Here is a 15,961-nt window from a genome sequence, read left to right on the forward strand (position 1 = left end):
TAGCTAGTTAGTGGCTGATATTAGCCTCCAAATTCCAAGTCCAGCCTGATTTCAAAATGAAGCCTGTTCTTCTAACCATTCGGTTATAAGGGAATCCCTTTAAGATTACGCTTTTCTTTAAGCTTGGGAATAGATTATATCCTACATGGTAGAACACAAAGATGGTACTCAGGTCATTGAAAATGAAACTTTTTACACTACAGACGGCATGGGTCCTTTAACTGATTCGGTGTTTCAGGGAGATTAAACAGAGAACTTATCAACAGGTGGGCACGACCTTCCCCTGCCTAAACGTCACCGCCGGGAAGCTGGGGGCTGGGACAGTCTCCCCCGGGGCGCATGCGCGCAGCCCTCGGGGGGGGGGCCTGCAGGCGGGGGCGGGGCTTGCAGGGGAGCGGGCGGGAGGTTTGAAACCCGGAGGCAGAGCGGCCGGTGGCCGGGCTGCTCCTGAGAGTCGGGCTCGCCCGCTCCAGCCAGGATTTATCCGCTCCGGGATTTGCGGGCGCAGAGCTCGAGGGGGCGGCCAGGCAAGCGAGACACCCCCCTCCCCCGGGCGGGAACAGGAGATCCGGGGCCCCCTGCGGATATCGGAGGCCCGAGGTCCCCACGCGTGACCTGACCCGCAGCGTAGACCTGCGGGGGATGCGAGTCTGGGCAAGAAGAGCTTGTCTCCACTTCTCGCGAGGGTGGGCCTTAGTCCCCCCTCCGCGCCCTCCATCGGCGGTTTAGAAAACGCGGAGCAGCGGATTTCCGCGCAGCCGGAGCTGAGCGGCGCGCGCCCGCGCTGCGCATGCTCAGCGCCGCCGCTCCGTCAGGCTCGCGGCTCCGCAGCGGCGCGCTCCCCGCCGCCGCTCATGGCGGCCCCCGGGACCCTCGGGGGCCCCGTCCTGAAAGGTGAGTGGGTGGGGGTCGAGCCGGCTTAAGGACGGGTACCGGGGTCGGGAGGCGCGGGGACCGGGCTCGCGGGACGCGCGGGGCCTGCTGCCCGGCCCTCCCGGAAGTCGGCCCGGGGGGTGGGGGGCTGTTCCCGGCCTCGGCGCCGGGACCACCCGTGTGGGGTGGGGTGTGTCTCCGAGCCCAGTGCCGGGGTCGCCCCACGTGGGTTCGGTCCGGTGGGGCCGGCGGTGCAGACGCGCGGCGGGGCGGGAGACGTGGGTGGATTTGATTTTCAGCGTTTTCTGGGTTCTGGCGTCTCTGGCCAGGTGGATTGGGGGAGGGTAGGGGCAGTAGTGAGATCAGGGGAAGGAAGGGTAGCGCCCCCCGCGTGCCTCTGTCAGCGTTGGCGTCTCGGCCGCTGAGTGAGGAATCACCGCCTCCGGGCACACCTGGAGAGCATCAGGGTCGGAGCGGCGCCCATCAGCTACGCTCCCTGCCCCTTGGATCCTGCCTGCTACTCGTTTTCTGTGGGGCCTGCCGGTGAAGAATGCTTTTTGCCTTTTTTACATGGCTGGGGGCGGGGGAACAGAAGACGGGAGGACAGATGAAAATTATATCAAACCCAGACTGCCTTGTTCATAAAGTTTTGATGCAACACAGCTATGCTTGCCCATTAGTGTGTTGTCTTTGGCTGCTTTTGTGCGACAGCCGTGAAATTGAGTGGCTGGTATGGCCCTCAGAGCCTCAGCTGTTTGCTCTCTGGTTCTTTACAGAAAACAGGCTCTTGCACTAGAAAAGGTTAGGCTTTGGTTTTAGGAATTTGGGAAGACCATCCAGTTGAGAATGTAAACGGTGACGTGTGTATGAGTAAAGTTGTTTTCCCTTTGAAATTTTAAAAACTCTAATAGCACTAATACTATTTTGAATAGGCTTTTAACAGAAGAAATGTAAAACTTACTTTTGAATGTAAATAGAACAGGAGAAAAATCTATCGAAACCCTTGGGCGAGGTATGCTGGAATATCAGATATATTTCACGCTAGTATCTGTTTATTTTCAGATGTTGTGGCGTATGTAGAAGTGTGGTCAGCCAGTGGAACAGAAAATTATTCAAAGACATTTACAGATCAACTTGCGGACATGGGGGCAAAGGTAGGAAATTCATTTTACCAGTGCCGCATCTGACAGCCCTCTGAAACATACGGAGATCTACTTGCATTTTCTTATTTTGAGAGTTTTTACTTAGAACACGAAGGACAAAGAAGACAGTGGGTAAATGGCAGGAGGAAGAAGAAAGCCATGGTATGAAGAATTGAGAACAGTTGGGCTTGTGGGTGATGGGAGAGGAGAGCTTGAGGATAAAAATATTGGTCCTGCCATTGGCTGCATGATGCTGTTGATGAAAGTGCGGGATACAGGAAAAGGAACTGTTCTTTAACGGAAACGTTGTGGATTTGGGGTATACTGGAAGTATCTGATAGACATTTGGATGTACAAACCTGGAGCTTGAGATTTTCAGGGCTAGAGATAATGGTTTAGGCGTCAAGGCCTTAAGGGTCAGGTGAAGCCACTGGTGCGGTGATGACCCAGGTAGTTAGCATGAAAAGTGCTGCAGGTGGAGCCTATTTAGTATTTCAGGGGCTGCCGGTGGGAGCCGTGGAACCAGACGGAGAAGGATGCCAGGAGAATCCAGAAAACAAGCCTGGAAGTTGGAGGAGGGACGGGCTTCAAAGATGGAGTTTTAAAACACTATAGAATCTTAAGTTAAGATTGGGAAGTATTCTTCAGGCTTGAGAACTGTAAGGTCAGTGCTGGGCCTATCGCAGTTGTCAGTGAACTGGGTGAAGCGGGTGGAAATTAGCCCCGGAATCATGGAGACCCGAGGAACGGAGATGGTGGAGGCAGACGCTCTCTGAGTGGGTTCAGCTGTGAACAGAATTTGTGTGTGTGTGTGTGTGTGTGTGTGTGTGTGGATGTTGGGAGTTGGGGGAGGGTGGCCGATAGGCTGGTGAAGGGAGAGATTAATATGGGTAAGATAGCATTGCAGGCAGGGCAGGGATTAGGGTGAAGCAAGGGCATAAGGTAAACTGCAAGGCGGCATTCACCGTCAGGCAGTATGTGCTCCCGAATTTCCCTTGACTCACCCTAGTCCCTGCCCTGACGAGACCAGATGTAAAGGCCGGGAGCAGATAGGGTGGAGGACGGTCAGAATGCAGGGTGGGGCTTGCTTGTGAACCTGAGAAGACACCTTTTTTCTGACACTGGAAGGTAGGAATCCGGGAGAGCTTCCACCTGATGATACCGACCGCAGACTTGGGCTGCACGTGTTACTGTGGCTGAGAAAAAAAGCCGTGGGACACAGGAATTGGCAGAATGGCTTTTGAGAGTAGTGTTAAGGTCTTAGATTTCTTGAATCGTTTTTTTTTTTTCCACCTTTATTTAGACAATTTTCAAATAGAAAAATTGAAAGAATGGTGCAGTGAACATAGATCCAGCAATTAACATCTTTACATACTTGCTTTGACTCTGTGTCTGAACTGTATATTTATATGTGTATTTTTTTCCTCAGCTATTTGAAAGTAGGTTGCAGGTAGGATAATTTGCCCCTAAGTATATTTCGTCTGCATCTTTAAGAACAAGGACATCTTCTGTGTGATGGAAGACCGTTGTCACATCTGAGAAAACTATCAATGATTTCCTAGCATTTTTCTGCAGTATTTGAATCAGTTTATCATTCTGCCAGCATATAAAAGCTCCACTGCTGTATCTGCTTGGTTAGGTCTGTCTTTACCTTCAGTCATCCTGGTGCATTTCTGGTGGCATAGCATGCTGATTTAAATTTGCATTTTCCTGCACATCTTCACATATTTATTTTGAAAACCCTGTTCAAGTCTCCAGCTAATATTTCCATTGGGTTTTTCTTTTTCTTCTTGATTTGTAAGCATTCTCTATATTTTTCCGTTGACCCTTTTGTCAGCCATGTGAATTGCAGTATTTTCTGTCACTCTGTGGCTTGCCTTTTCACCTTCTTAATGGTGTCTTTTGATGATAATTGTAAAGTAGTTTATTCTCTATGGTGAGCTTTTGTGTGTGTATCTTGTTTTAAAAAATCTGTTTCTCCGCCGAGGTTATGAGGATTTTTCTTCTCTGTTATTTTCCAGAAGCTTTATCATTTTGCCTTTCACATTTAGATTTAAATTTTTGCATATGGTGTGAAGTAGTTTCATTTTTTCCCATGTGGGTGGTCATTCATCTCAACACACTTGATTGAAAAGACTGTCCTTTAGCCAGGCTGCACAGTAACACTTTTGTCATCAGTCAGGTAACCATGTTTCTGTGTCCATATAGTCTGTTCTCATGACAAACCACCTTGTCTTAATTATAATAACTCTTCATAAGTCTTCTCCTTGTTCTTCAAGGTGTCCTGGCTATTCTTAGCCCTTTGCCTTTCCAAGTAACATTTTAGAGTCAGTTTGTCAGTTTACAACATGAAGCTTTTTTGGGATTTTGATTGGTATTGGATTGATAACAACAGACTAGTATGGAGAGAACTGACATTTTTATAAAATGGAATCTTCTAACCCATGAACATGATGTATGCCTTTGTTGATTTGGGTTTCTTTAATTTTTTTCAGGAATGTTTTATAATTTTCTCCAGTTATTTTTGATGCTGTCATAAATGGTATCTTTTGAATTCTTTTTTCTAACTGCCACTGTTACATAGAAATAGTTCATTTTTGCGTAACCACCTTGTGTCCAGAAAATGGTAAGTTTTCTCAGTGAGTTTCTCACAAACTCATTTATGAATTCTGGGGCGTTTTGGGGATTTTAACAGTGTGCACAATTGAACCTTATGTGCACAGGACTGTTTTATTTCTGTTGTTTCTACTCCTAACACTTTTTACTTCTTTTTCTTGCCATACTGCGCTGGCTGGGGCCAGTTGAATAGAATGGAGATACCAGGCATCCTCACCTGGATCCTCTTCTCAACGGAAGGCTTTTAGCATTTCCCGTCATGCAGTTTTGTACCGACTTTCAGATCCTAATTTACTATGAATTTTCCTCATGAATAAACTTTTAAACTTTAATGCGTTTTTGGCATATATTGAGATGGTTGTGATTTTTCTCTTCTACTTTGTTAATGTAGTGAATAATAATGATTGACTTTTTGTTGTTAACCAAACTCAAGTGGTAGGAATGTATTATCCTTTTTATACTTTGATACTGTTTGCTAATTATTTTGTTGCTCTTTTTTTTTGCAAATGCAGTGTCACAGGAGTGACACTGGCTTGTACTTAAGAAACTGTGTGAAAATAGTATAACAATAATTTACCTTTTGTTTTCTGCATTTTGTCTGCAGGTTTCAAAAACTTTCAACAAACAAGTGACTCACGTCGTGTTCAAAGACGGGTACCAGAGCACCTGGGCCAAAGCGCGGAAGAGAGGCGTGAAGCTCGTCTCAGTGCTCTGGGTTGAAAAGTAAGTCGTTTCTTTTGTTTTTTTACCCTTAAGTTATCTAGTATTGGTAGAGTGTGGAGGTATTTTGCATGAATCACAGAACCAGATAAAATTTGATTGCCATCTTTTCTTTGCCTCTTACTAGGGTCTTTTAACATCCTCAGTTTCCTGAGTCGCAAGATGGGTGTGGTATAACTCCTCCTAGCCTGCCCAGAGGCCCTGGGAACGGGGTATGTGTGGTGTGTTCAGGAAACAGTAAGGAAGCAGATTGTGTTAGTCGGCTAGGGCAGCTGTAACAGAATACCACAGACTGCAGACTTAAACAGCAGAAATTTATTTCTCACAGTTCTGGAGGCTAGGAGTCCAAGATGAAGGTGTCCACAGGGTTGGTTTCTTATGAGGCCTCTCCTTGGCTTGCTGATGGCCGTCTTACTTCTGTGTCTTCACCTGGTCTGCGTGTTTCTTTGTCCTCATCTCCTCTTCTTATAAGGACACCAGTCTCACTGGGTTAGGGCCCACCCCAATGACTCATTTAACCTTCACTGTCTCTTTAAAGGCCCCACTTCCAACTACAGTCACATCCTATGGTACTGGGGGGTTAGGACTTCATGTGAACTTGAGGGACACAATTGAGCCCATACAGGAGTGGTCGAGAGAAAGCTTAGGAGGAGGTTGAGGTCAGAAGTAGTGGGGTTTCAGATGATGTAAATCGAGTTCCCTGAAATCCAGATGTAAAGGAGTCATACTGCTGCTTTTCTAGAAAACTAGAGTGAATTTACGTGAAAGCAGTGATGTAAAATGTAAGGCATAGACTTTGGCTGCTGATGTGTAAAGCTGCTCTAAAAGAATAAAGGCTATTAATTAAAAAAACTTTAACAGTAAGGCATGGCCATTGATTCCATTTCTTTATCTTCTATGGCCTGGGCAGTTTTGAAAACTCCAGCCTCACTCTCCACCCTTTTGTTTAAAATGAGATGTTCTTCATTTTGGATGTGACCTGTGCCCCATGTTTAGACTCAGGTTACGGTTTCCCACCCAGAAGGCTCCACGAATGAGGTGTGCCTACCCAGAGACCTGCAGTGTTCATCTGCATGTTAAGTTTGGTCACCTGGCAAGGTGTTTGCTGCTTTTTCCGCTGTGTAATGACTGTTGTTTCCCCTGAGACTGATAAGCTACCTGTGGGAAGGCAATTGAAGATCATGCAGACATTCTGCTCCCCCTACCCTCCAGGTGTAGCGTCGGTGATGATTCTTGCCTGAACCAACCTTAACTCTGAATCTCACAAGACAACTATTTTCCAAGTTCGGCACTTCCTCCTGTTTCCCCCGGCTGTGCCCAGCTGTGTACTACAGTAAAGAGCGTTCTCTTCTCCCACACTGATTGATTAACTGATTAGTGTCAACTGCCGGGTTCCTATATTTTTCAGTGGCTTGTAGTTCATTACTGTCTGTTTGGTGCTCAGATTGTTCAGATTTGGATAGAGCGAGCCCCTTCATCTGATTCTTGTGTCATTGTGACATGTCCCGTCTGACACCTTGTACCTGCTCTACCCCAGCCTTGGCGTCAGCCATTTCTGCGGAGACCGTGATTCCTTTGAGTGGGGAATAGTGTCAGAGACTAAGATGTGGTGCTGGTGGGCTCGCGGCCATGGAGGATCACTGCTTCTTGGCCTTTCGAGCAAAGGCAGGAAATACATTTGTTCCTTTCTTCCCTTTTCCTTCCCTACTTTGGATTATTTGATCTGTTAGTTTTTAAACTAAAACTGTTTCCATTCTTTTTTTTATTTTTAGTAATTGCTTTAGGGATTACAAAATAGATCCTTAACTTCCGAGTCTACTTAGACTTAATATTGTACCACTTCACGTAAAATATAGAAACCTGGTAATTGTGTACATTGCTTCTGCCCTGCCATCCTTTATGTTAGTGTTGTCATGTGTATTACATCTATATGCATTATAAGCTCACAGGGCAGTGTTGTCATTTTGCTTTCAACAGTTGTCTGTATTTTAAGTAAACTAAGAGAAAAAATTGTCTCGTATTTATCCATATATTGACTCTTGCTCTTCATTTCTGAGGATCTGAGTTTCCTCTGGTCTTATTTCCTTTTGGTGTGAATTATTATGTTTGGCATTTCTTCTTTTTTTTAATTAAGATAAAGTCCACATACCATAAAACTCACCCTTTGAGTGTATAGTTCAGTGGTTTTTAATATATTCTATTCACAAAGATTTGTAGCAATTACCGCTACCTAATTCAAGAACATTTGTGTCACTCCAAAATAAGCTCCATAGCCATTAGCAGTCTCTCCCCATTGTCCCCTTAGCCCCACCCCCTGGCAACCACTAATCTACGCTTTGTCTCTCTGAATTTGCTTGTTCTGGACATTTCATGTAAATGTAATCGTACAATATGTGGCTTTTTATGTTCGGCTTCTTTCACTTGGCATATGTTTTAGAGGTTCATTCGTGTTGTAGCCTGTGTCAGTACTTTATTCCTTTGAGTGGCTGAATTATAAGGATGTACCATGTTTTGCTTATCTTCAGCAGGTGGACCTTTGGGTTATTTGCACTTTTTAACTATTATGAGTAATGCTGCTATGAACATTTGTGTACAAGTTTTTGTATGAATATATATTTTCAATCCTCTTGAGTATATATGCACCTAGGAATGAAATTGATGAGTCGCATGGAAACTACTTGTTTAGTTTTTTGAGGAACTGCCAAACTATTTTTTGAATTGGATGCATCATTTTACATTCCCACCAGTAACGTATGAGGGTTTTTATCCCTCTTTTATGTTTATAGACATTGTCGTGAATGTGAAGTGGTATCTCACTGTAGTTTTGATTTGTAGTTCCTTAATGAGCAGTGATGTTGAGCAGCTTCTCGTGGTTTTACTGGCTTTTTGTATATCTGGAGAAATGTCTATTCAAATACTTCGTCCATTTTTAAAAAATTGGGTTATTTTTCTTGTTGAGTTGTAAGAGCTCTTTATCCTGGATATAATACCCTTGTCAGATATAATATTTACAAACATTTTCTCCCTTTCTGTGGGTTATTTTTTCACTTTTCTTGTTGATATCCTTTGAAGCACAAAAGTTTTTAAATTTTTCTTAAGTCCATTGTATCTGTTTTTTTCTTTTGTTGCTTGTGTTTTAAATGTCACATCTTAGAAATCATTGCCTAATCCCAGGATGTAAAGATGTACACCTATGCTTTCTTCTAAGTTTTATAGTTTTATCCTTACATTTAGGTCTGCAGTTATACTTGAGTTAATCTTTGCACATGGTGTGAGGTAAGGCTTCACCTTCACTGTTTTGCATGTGGTTGTCCAGTTTTCCCAGCACTATTTGTTGAATAGGCTGTTCTTTCCCCAGTCAGTTGTCTTGGTACCCTTGTTGAAAATTAATTGACCATAGATACATGGGTTTATATCTGGATTCTCAATTCTGTTTCATTGATCTTTATTGATCTTTATGCCAGCACCACAGTCTGGATTCCTGTAGCTTTACGGTAAGTTTTGAAGTTGGGAAGTGAGGCTCCTCCAATTTTGATTTTTCAAGGTTGGTTGCTTCTTCCGATTCCCTTGCATTTCTGTATGAATTTTAGGATTAGCTTCAACTTCAGGGGGAAGAAAAGGGCAACTAATATTTGATAGAGATTGCATTGAGTCTTTAATTAGGTAGGTGTTGCCATCTTAACAGTATTTAATCTTGCAATCCATGGCCATTGGATGTGTTTTCATTTTTTTGGCCGTCTAATTTCTTTCAGTGATGCCTTGTAGTTTTCAGGGTGCAAACCTTATACCTCTTAGGTTAAATTTATTCATACTTTTTTTTTTCTTTTTGATGCTATTGTAAATGGAATTGTTTCATTGTTTAGTTGTTAAAATATAGAAATGTAACTGACTTTTGTATGTTGATCTTGTATTCTGCAAGTTTTCTGAACTTGTTTATTAGCTCAAAGTGTTTCTGTGATTTCCTTGGGATTTTCTGTATACAGTGTTGTGTAATCTGTATACAGAGATAGTTTTACTTCTTCCTTTCCAATCTGGATGCCTTATATTTCCTTTTCTTTTCTAATTGCCCTGACCATAATCTCCAGCACGACGTTGAATAGAAGTGGTGAGAGTAGCCATCCTTGTCTTGCTCCCAGTCTTCGGAGAAAAGCTTTCTGTATTTCTCTATTAAGTGTGATGTTAACTTCGGATTTTTTTGTTTTTTATAGATGCCCTTTGTCAGGTTGAGGAAGTTTCCTTCTATTCCTAGTTTTTTTTGTTTGTTTCAGTTTGTTTATCATTAAAGGATGTTGGATTTTGTCAAATTCTTTTTCTGCAATTATTGAAATATTCATGTGGTTTTTTTCATTCATTCCATTAATGTGGTGTATTAGATTGATTGATTTTATATGGTGAACCAATCTTGCATTCCTGGGATAAATCCTGCTTGGTCATGTTGTATACTCTTTTTTTTTAATTGCTGGATCAATTTGCTAGTACTTTTATTTACTTTTATTTTTGCATCTGTATTCATAAGGGATATTGGTCATACTTGTGACGACTTTTTCTGGCTTTGGTGTCAGGCAGTATTGGCACCATAGAATGAGTTGGGATGTGTTCTTCTGTCTTTTGAAGTTTGTAAGAATTGATGTTAATTCTTCAAGCATGTGGTAGAACTTCAGTGAAGCCATCAGGGCCTGGGCTTGTTTTTGTGGGAAGGTTGTTGATTACTAATTCAAACTCTTGTTATAGGTTTATTCACATTTTCTATTTCTTGAGTCAGTTTGAGTAGTTTGTGTCTTTCTAGGATTTGTTCACTTCATCTAGGTTGTCTAATTTGTTGGCATATACTCGTTTGTAGTATTCTGTAATAATCCTTTTTATTTTGATAAGGTCAGTAGTGATTCATTCTTGATTTTAGTAATCACTTCTCTTTTTGTCTTGATCAGTCTAAGCTAAAGGCTTGTCAATTTCATTGATCTTGTCAAAGAACCAACTTTTGGTTTGTTGATGTTCCTCGATGGTTTTTCTGTGCTTTTTAAATTTCCACTATAATTGTTATTTCCTTCTTTCTGCTTGTTTTGGGTTCACTTTGCTCTTATTTCTTTAGGTAGAACATTAGATTATTCATTTGAAATCTTTAATATGTGTTTATAGTTATAAATTTCCTTCAAAGCACTGCTCTAGCTGCATCTCTTGAAATTTGGTATATTGTATTTTTGTTTTCAATTATTTCAAAGTATTTACCATTTTTTCTTGTGATTTCTTCTTTGACCCATTCGTTATTTTGTAACATCTTGTTTAATTTCTACGTATTTGTGAGTCTTCCAAAGTTCATTCTGTTTTTGGTATCTAATTTCATTCTGTTATGGGTAGAGAACATATTTTATTTGTTTTTTTTTTTTTTTAAAGTAGTTGAGACTTGTTTTTAGGCCCTAACATTTGATCTGGCCCGGAGAATGTTGTATGTGCACTTGAGAAGAATGTGTATCATTCTGTTGTTGTGGATGGAATGTTCCATATGTAGATGTCTGTTAGATCTAGTTGGTTTATCCTGTTTTCTAAGTTTCTTTCTTGATCTGTTCTTTTTTTTTTTTATTTTTTTTTTATTTTTGGCTGTATTGGGTCTTCGTTGCTGCACGTGGGCTTTCTCTAGTTGCGGCGAGCGGGGGCTACTCTTCATTGCAGTGCACAGGCTTCTCATTGCGGTGGCTTCTCTTGTTGCGGAGCACGGGCTCTAGGCGCGCGGGCTTCAGTAGTTGTGGCTCGTGGGCTCTAGAGCGCAGGCTCAGCAGTTGTGGCTCACGGGCTTAGTTGCTCCGCGGCATGTGGGATCTTCCCGGACCAGGGCTCAAGCCCGTGTCCCCTGCATTGGCAGGCGGATTCTTAACCACTGCGCCACCAGGGAAGTCCCATTTCTATCTGTTACTAATTGGGGTATTGAAGTCTCCAAATGTTTTTGTTAAATTGTTTATTTCTCCCTTCAATTCTGGCAGTCTAGCATTTCTTTTAATCAGATGACAGTAGATTTCCATGGTTTTCTCCATCTGAAAATGTCCTTATTCCATCATCATTTGTGAATAGTATTCTCAATGGATATAGAATTGCAGGGTGACAGTTTTTTTTTCCCCCCCCAACTGCTTAAAGTTGTTTTCCCAGAGTCTTCTGTCCTCTGGTATCTCATGAGAAGCCTGTAGTCTTTTAAATAATTTCTGCGTTGTAAGTAATGTGTCCTTTCTCTCTGGCTTCTTTCAAGTTTTTCTCCTTATCTTTGGTTTTCAGAAGTTTCAGTGTCTAAGTGTGGTGCTTTTTAACTTATTCTGTGAAGATTTTGCTGAGTTTTTTAACATATGAGGTTATACATTTTTTTTTCTAAAAACATGATTAGTTTGGGCTGTTGTTTCTTCACATATCTTTCCTGCCTATTTTTCTGGTACTACTCTAGCTGCATATCAGGAATTGGCTAAGTTTTTCTGTAAAGGGGCAGATAGTAAATATTTTAGGCTTTGTGGGCCGCATGGTCTTTATTCAGCTGCTCCCTGCCCTGGAGAAGAACAAACAAATGGGTGTGGCTGTGTTGCAGTAAAACTTTATTACAAAACCTTGTGGTGGGCCGGGTGGCCTGCGGGCCATGGTTTGTCGGTCCCTCCTGGGTGATAAAGTTTTTGAAATTTTCCCACTTGTCCCTAATGCCCTGGTTTTTGTTTATTATTTTTCAGTCACTCTCCAAGTTGATCTTTCTTCAATTTCATTGACTCTTTTTTCCATCAATTCCATTCTGTCATTAAGTCCATTAATTAAACGTATTTCAGTTCGAACATTTCCACTTGGTTCTTTTTTGTGTTTGTATGTTTTGTTTTTCAGCTGAGATTTCCTGTCTTTGCTTTCCCTGTCTTCCATTACAAGTGTACCTTCCATTCCCTGGTGGAGGACAGTTATAGCCATTCCTTGTCTGCTTGTTTCAGCATCTTGAGGCTGGTGGCTGTTGATTGTATTTTCCTTGAAAATGTGTCACATTTTCCTGACTCTTCCATAAAACAACTTTGGGTTGTATTTTGGGCATTGTAAATGTTATATAGACTCTGGGTTCTTTTCTATTACGCCAAAGGGTATTGGTTTTGTTTTAGCAAGCAGTTGAATTGTTTAGCTGTAAACTGGGGACTGTCATTTTACAAACTGTGCTTGCATTGCTTGGGTTTGCTCAGTTCAAGCCTTAGCTGCAGGCGTATTTGTTTGCCCCATGGACATGTAGATCAGGGGTCAGCCAGGGACTTGGACTTTTATGCTCAGAATCTGAGGTTCCCCTTCTCTGGTTTTTTGCTTCCTGGATCCTTGCATCATTTCCTGGTGGCCTTAGCTGCCCAGGCTCTTTATCCCCAGTTCCTTTGGCCAAGACAGCAGCTGCCCATCACTACCACTGCCATAGAGATTGTCATGTTTTACTTCAGGGTAAAGCCCCAGAAAATGTGGTAAAGCCCCAGATTTTTTTTTTTTTTTTGCTTCCTTTCAAAATGTGCTTGTTTTTGTTTTTTGGTTTTTGTTTTTCCCTAGCCTCCAAAGCCTTCTGGTAGTTGGAGGGTTTTTTTTTGGTATTTCCAGAATGTGTGGCTTATAGTTTATAGTGTATTTATTTGTGGGAGATTTGGTTTGTTGGGAGGAAACACAGTGGAACTTAGTATGTTCTTTTTGAAGCATCTGGTGCCAGTCTAATTTTTTTCTCCTTGTAAATTATTCTTTCTGCTTGGGGGCTGTAAGGATTTGGTTTTTTTCTTTTAAAGTTTAATGGTCTTTTCTTACTGTGTCTCTAATTGATCCAATTGATCATTCTAATTCTAGATTGGCCTTTTTAAGAGATTCAGGTCTTTATTTCTGAAAATTTTTCTTGGATGATTTAAGTATTACTCTGTTCCATTGCTTTGCTTTTCTTCTTCAAGGGCTTAAATTATATGTATGTTGGTCCTCCTTTACCTGCTTTTTATTTCAGCCATTTTGACTCTGCTTCCTTCTCCTTCTGCTTCACCCTGTTTTGGACTTAGCTCCTTCATGTGTGTCCCATTTCAGGGTCACCTTCCCTGAAGTGCTCTCTCTGTTCTCCCATCTATAGTAGAGCCCCCTTTGTTACTCTCTTTTGTGCTGGTATAACTTATTTGTTCATTTGTGTGTCTATCTCCCTACCAAATCATGCATTTGATATTTCCATTATGATGTAGACTGTACGCACAACCTCCGTGTTTGTCATCTTCTGTAGTTGTGTTTCCACTAAGCACCTAACACATAGTAGGTGCTCAGGAAGTATTTGTCCCAACAACTGATGAACAGAGGACATATCAGAGCTACAAGTAAAAGGTTGTATGGATACGTGGGTACAGAAAAATAGACCTTTACTGAAAGCTTGAAGTTAATGGAGAAGCTTGGGCAAATATGTAACCTGACAGCTGGGCACTCCTGTCCTGAAGTGAGGCCTTCAGCCAGTCCTGACGTGGGACCTCTCACCAACAGTTTTTCTCCTGCTATCCTGCTCCTTTGCTGGTCTGTTCCCTAATTTCCTTCCTCTTTACCCCCTTTCTCATCTCTGCCGCTGCTTAGCTCAAGGGGCTCATAGAAACTACAAAATAAGTGTAACTGTACCCGAAGGCAATCTCTTAAGGTCTCTTTAATTTAATCACATTTTTAATACAAATTCTTTTCTTATTATTATTGTTTGTTGTAACACAATCAGATTTTAACTATTACATACAATTAATTACTGATTTTTAGATTTCCTTCTGCTATCTTGAAAACAAACTTTCTTTTGAATTAAATATATTTATATTTAAATGTGTGCTATTTTTAAAGTGAAAAATCCCTACTTAATCTACCTTATGCCTTATCTTCCAGCACTCCCCTCGGTTGGGGGAAACCTACCATTGAGAATTTGGAGTATATAGTTTCAGATTCTTTTTTACTGAGCATATAAAAAATGTGTAATCGTGCATGTATACACTCACATTTGTATATATACATCCAAGTAAATAAGTAGGTTTTTTTTTTCATGGAACGCAAATATGCTTTTTTAGTTAACAGTATAAGAGAGAACATTTTTCCATGTTTTTACATAGAGGTGTATCTTATTTTTTAAAACATATATTAGTCTTTTGTAATAGATACCCAGTAATTTATGTAAAGTATCTCCTATTAATGAGTATGCAGTTTTCCATTTCTTTCTTCTTTTTCTTTCCAATCAGAAATAGAGCAACATTGAACCTTTGTGTACATTACTTTCTTGCAGAGGTATAAGTCTTTCCATAGGTTTAAATTCCAAAAATGGACTTTTGGGTTCAGAGGGCTTATACATAGTTAAACTTTTGATAGATGCTATCAAGTTACATTCTGGAAAGAATGTGCCAAATTCCGTTCTTTCTAGCAGTGTGAGTTATCAGACTTTTTAATCTTTCCTACTTTGTAGGTGAAATTATAAAGTTGATTTCATTTGCATTGCCTTGATTTTTAGTGAGCTTGAACTTCCTTTGACAGAACTTGGAGGTAACAGCCAAGCTGACCTTTATTTTTTGTGTCATGTATCCGTTCTTCTTTCGTTAACTGCCTGTGCAGACCATTGCTCGTGTTTTCCACTGAGGATGTGAACTTTCATGAAATACATAAGGTCACTAGGTGTCACTAGAATCCCGTTTTGTTGGGTTATTTCTGGGTGTGTTCTTTCTAAGAGCAGACAACTGTAACTGCAGTTGATAAAATTCTGATGTTTCCTTTGGACACACATTTCCATATTGAATGAAGAAGAAATAAAGGTGAAAGGAATGAAGGTCAGCTTGACCATCACCTCTAAGTTCAGTTGGAGAAGGTTGTTGAAGTTACATTTTTTAAACAGTCACAGACAAACAGAAAACTGGGGACACAGTTCTCAGGTGACATCCCTGCGTGTTTGAGAGTCCGCCCCTCACACCTGCCTTTAGTGCTTCCTACACACAAGCATGTTTCCTTGCACAACCACAATGCGGCCGTCCACGCTGATCTCACCGGCTGTTCAGTCACACACTTGACGGCCATCGACTCCACTCCAGAAACCCACGTTGTGTCCCATTGTTGCATCTCCCCGTCTTTCTCCCCCCGAACCCTTCCTCGGCCTGTCTTCGGCTTTCCTGCCTGTGATGCTGTTGAAGGCTACGAATGGGACTGAGTCGGGGACTGTCTGGTGCTTCCTGGTGAGATGATCCGAGTTCTGCGTCTTGCAGGGATGACCTGGGACTGGTGATGGGTGGTCCCTCTCTGTGATGGTGGTGCCTTCCAGGCCGCTCCACTGGGGTGAATGTGCCCCCTTGGCAGTTAGTCAGTGTGGCTTTTGACGGAGGGACTTTCACATTCTGTAACTAACTCTCCCTCATCACACTGTGTCTGTACTTTATCCAGTGGGTTATAATCCGTTACTATCATTGTTCCTTTTAAGGTTTGAATTGTCCTCCATTGGCCAGTGGTAGCCCATTCAAGTTGACTTTTTCATTGTCATTATTTTATCATTTCTCCATCATTCCCTGAACACTTCTTTTCTCTTCTGGCACAATTCAGTCCAGGCTCAGCTTGTACTTTCTCTTTCCCGGCCCTGCATGCAGCCTTTTCTCCAAGGAGCCTTGGTT

General features: G+C 41.8%; 1 protein-coding gene across 7 annotated transcripts in view; it reads left to right on the plus strand.

The window, feature by feature from the left end:
* Positions 1-443: 443 nt before the first annotated feature.
* The window catches only part of MCPH1 (microcephalin 1), a 273,679-nt gene continuing 258,161 nt past the window's right edge, over positions 444-15,961 (plus strand). For 6 of the 7 annotated variants that reach the window (XM_057537232.1, XM_057537231.1, XM_057537229.1 and 3 more), the window contains exons 1-3: positions 446-894; positions 1,936-2,027; positions 5,236-5,354. In XM_057537232.1, the coding sequence (XP_057393215.1) occupies positions 855-894; positions 1,936-2,027; positions 5,236-5,354 (251 nt within the window). In that variant the 5' untranslated portion in view covers positions 446-854. Of the gene's footprint in view, positions 895-1,935; positions 2,028-5,235; positions 5,355-15,961 lie in introns of all 7 variants that reach the window. The other variant, XM_057537235.1, reaches the window with a different exon arrangement.

Source organism: Balaenoptera acutorostrata, chromosome 21 (genome assembly GCF_949987535.1).
Source record: "Balaenoptera acutorostrata chromosome 21, mBalAcu1.1, whole genome shotgun sequence".
In the NCBI taxonomy this organism is placed as follows: Eukaryota; Metazoa; Chordata; class Mammalia; order Artiodactyla; family Balaenopteridae; genus Balaenoptera; species Balaenoptera acutorostrata.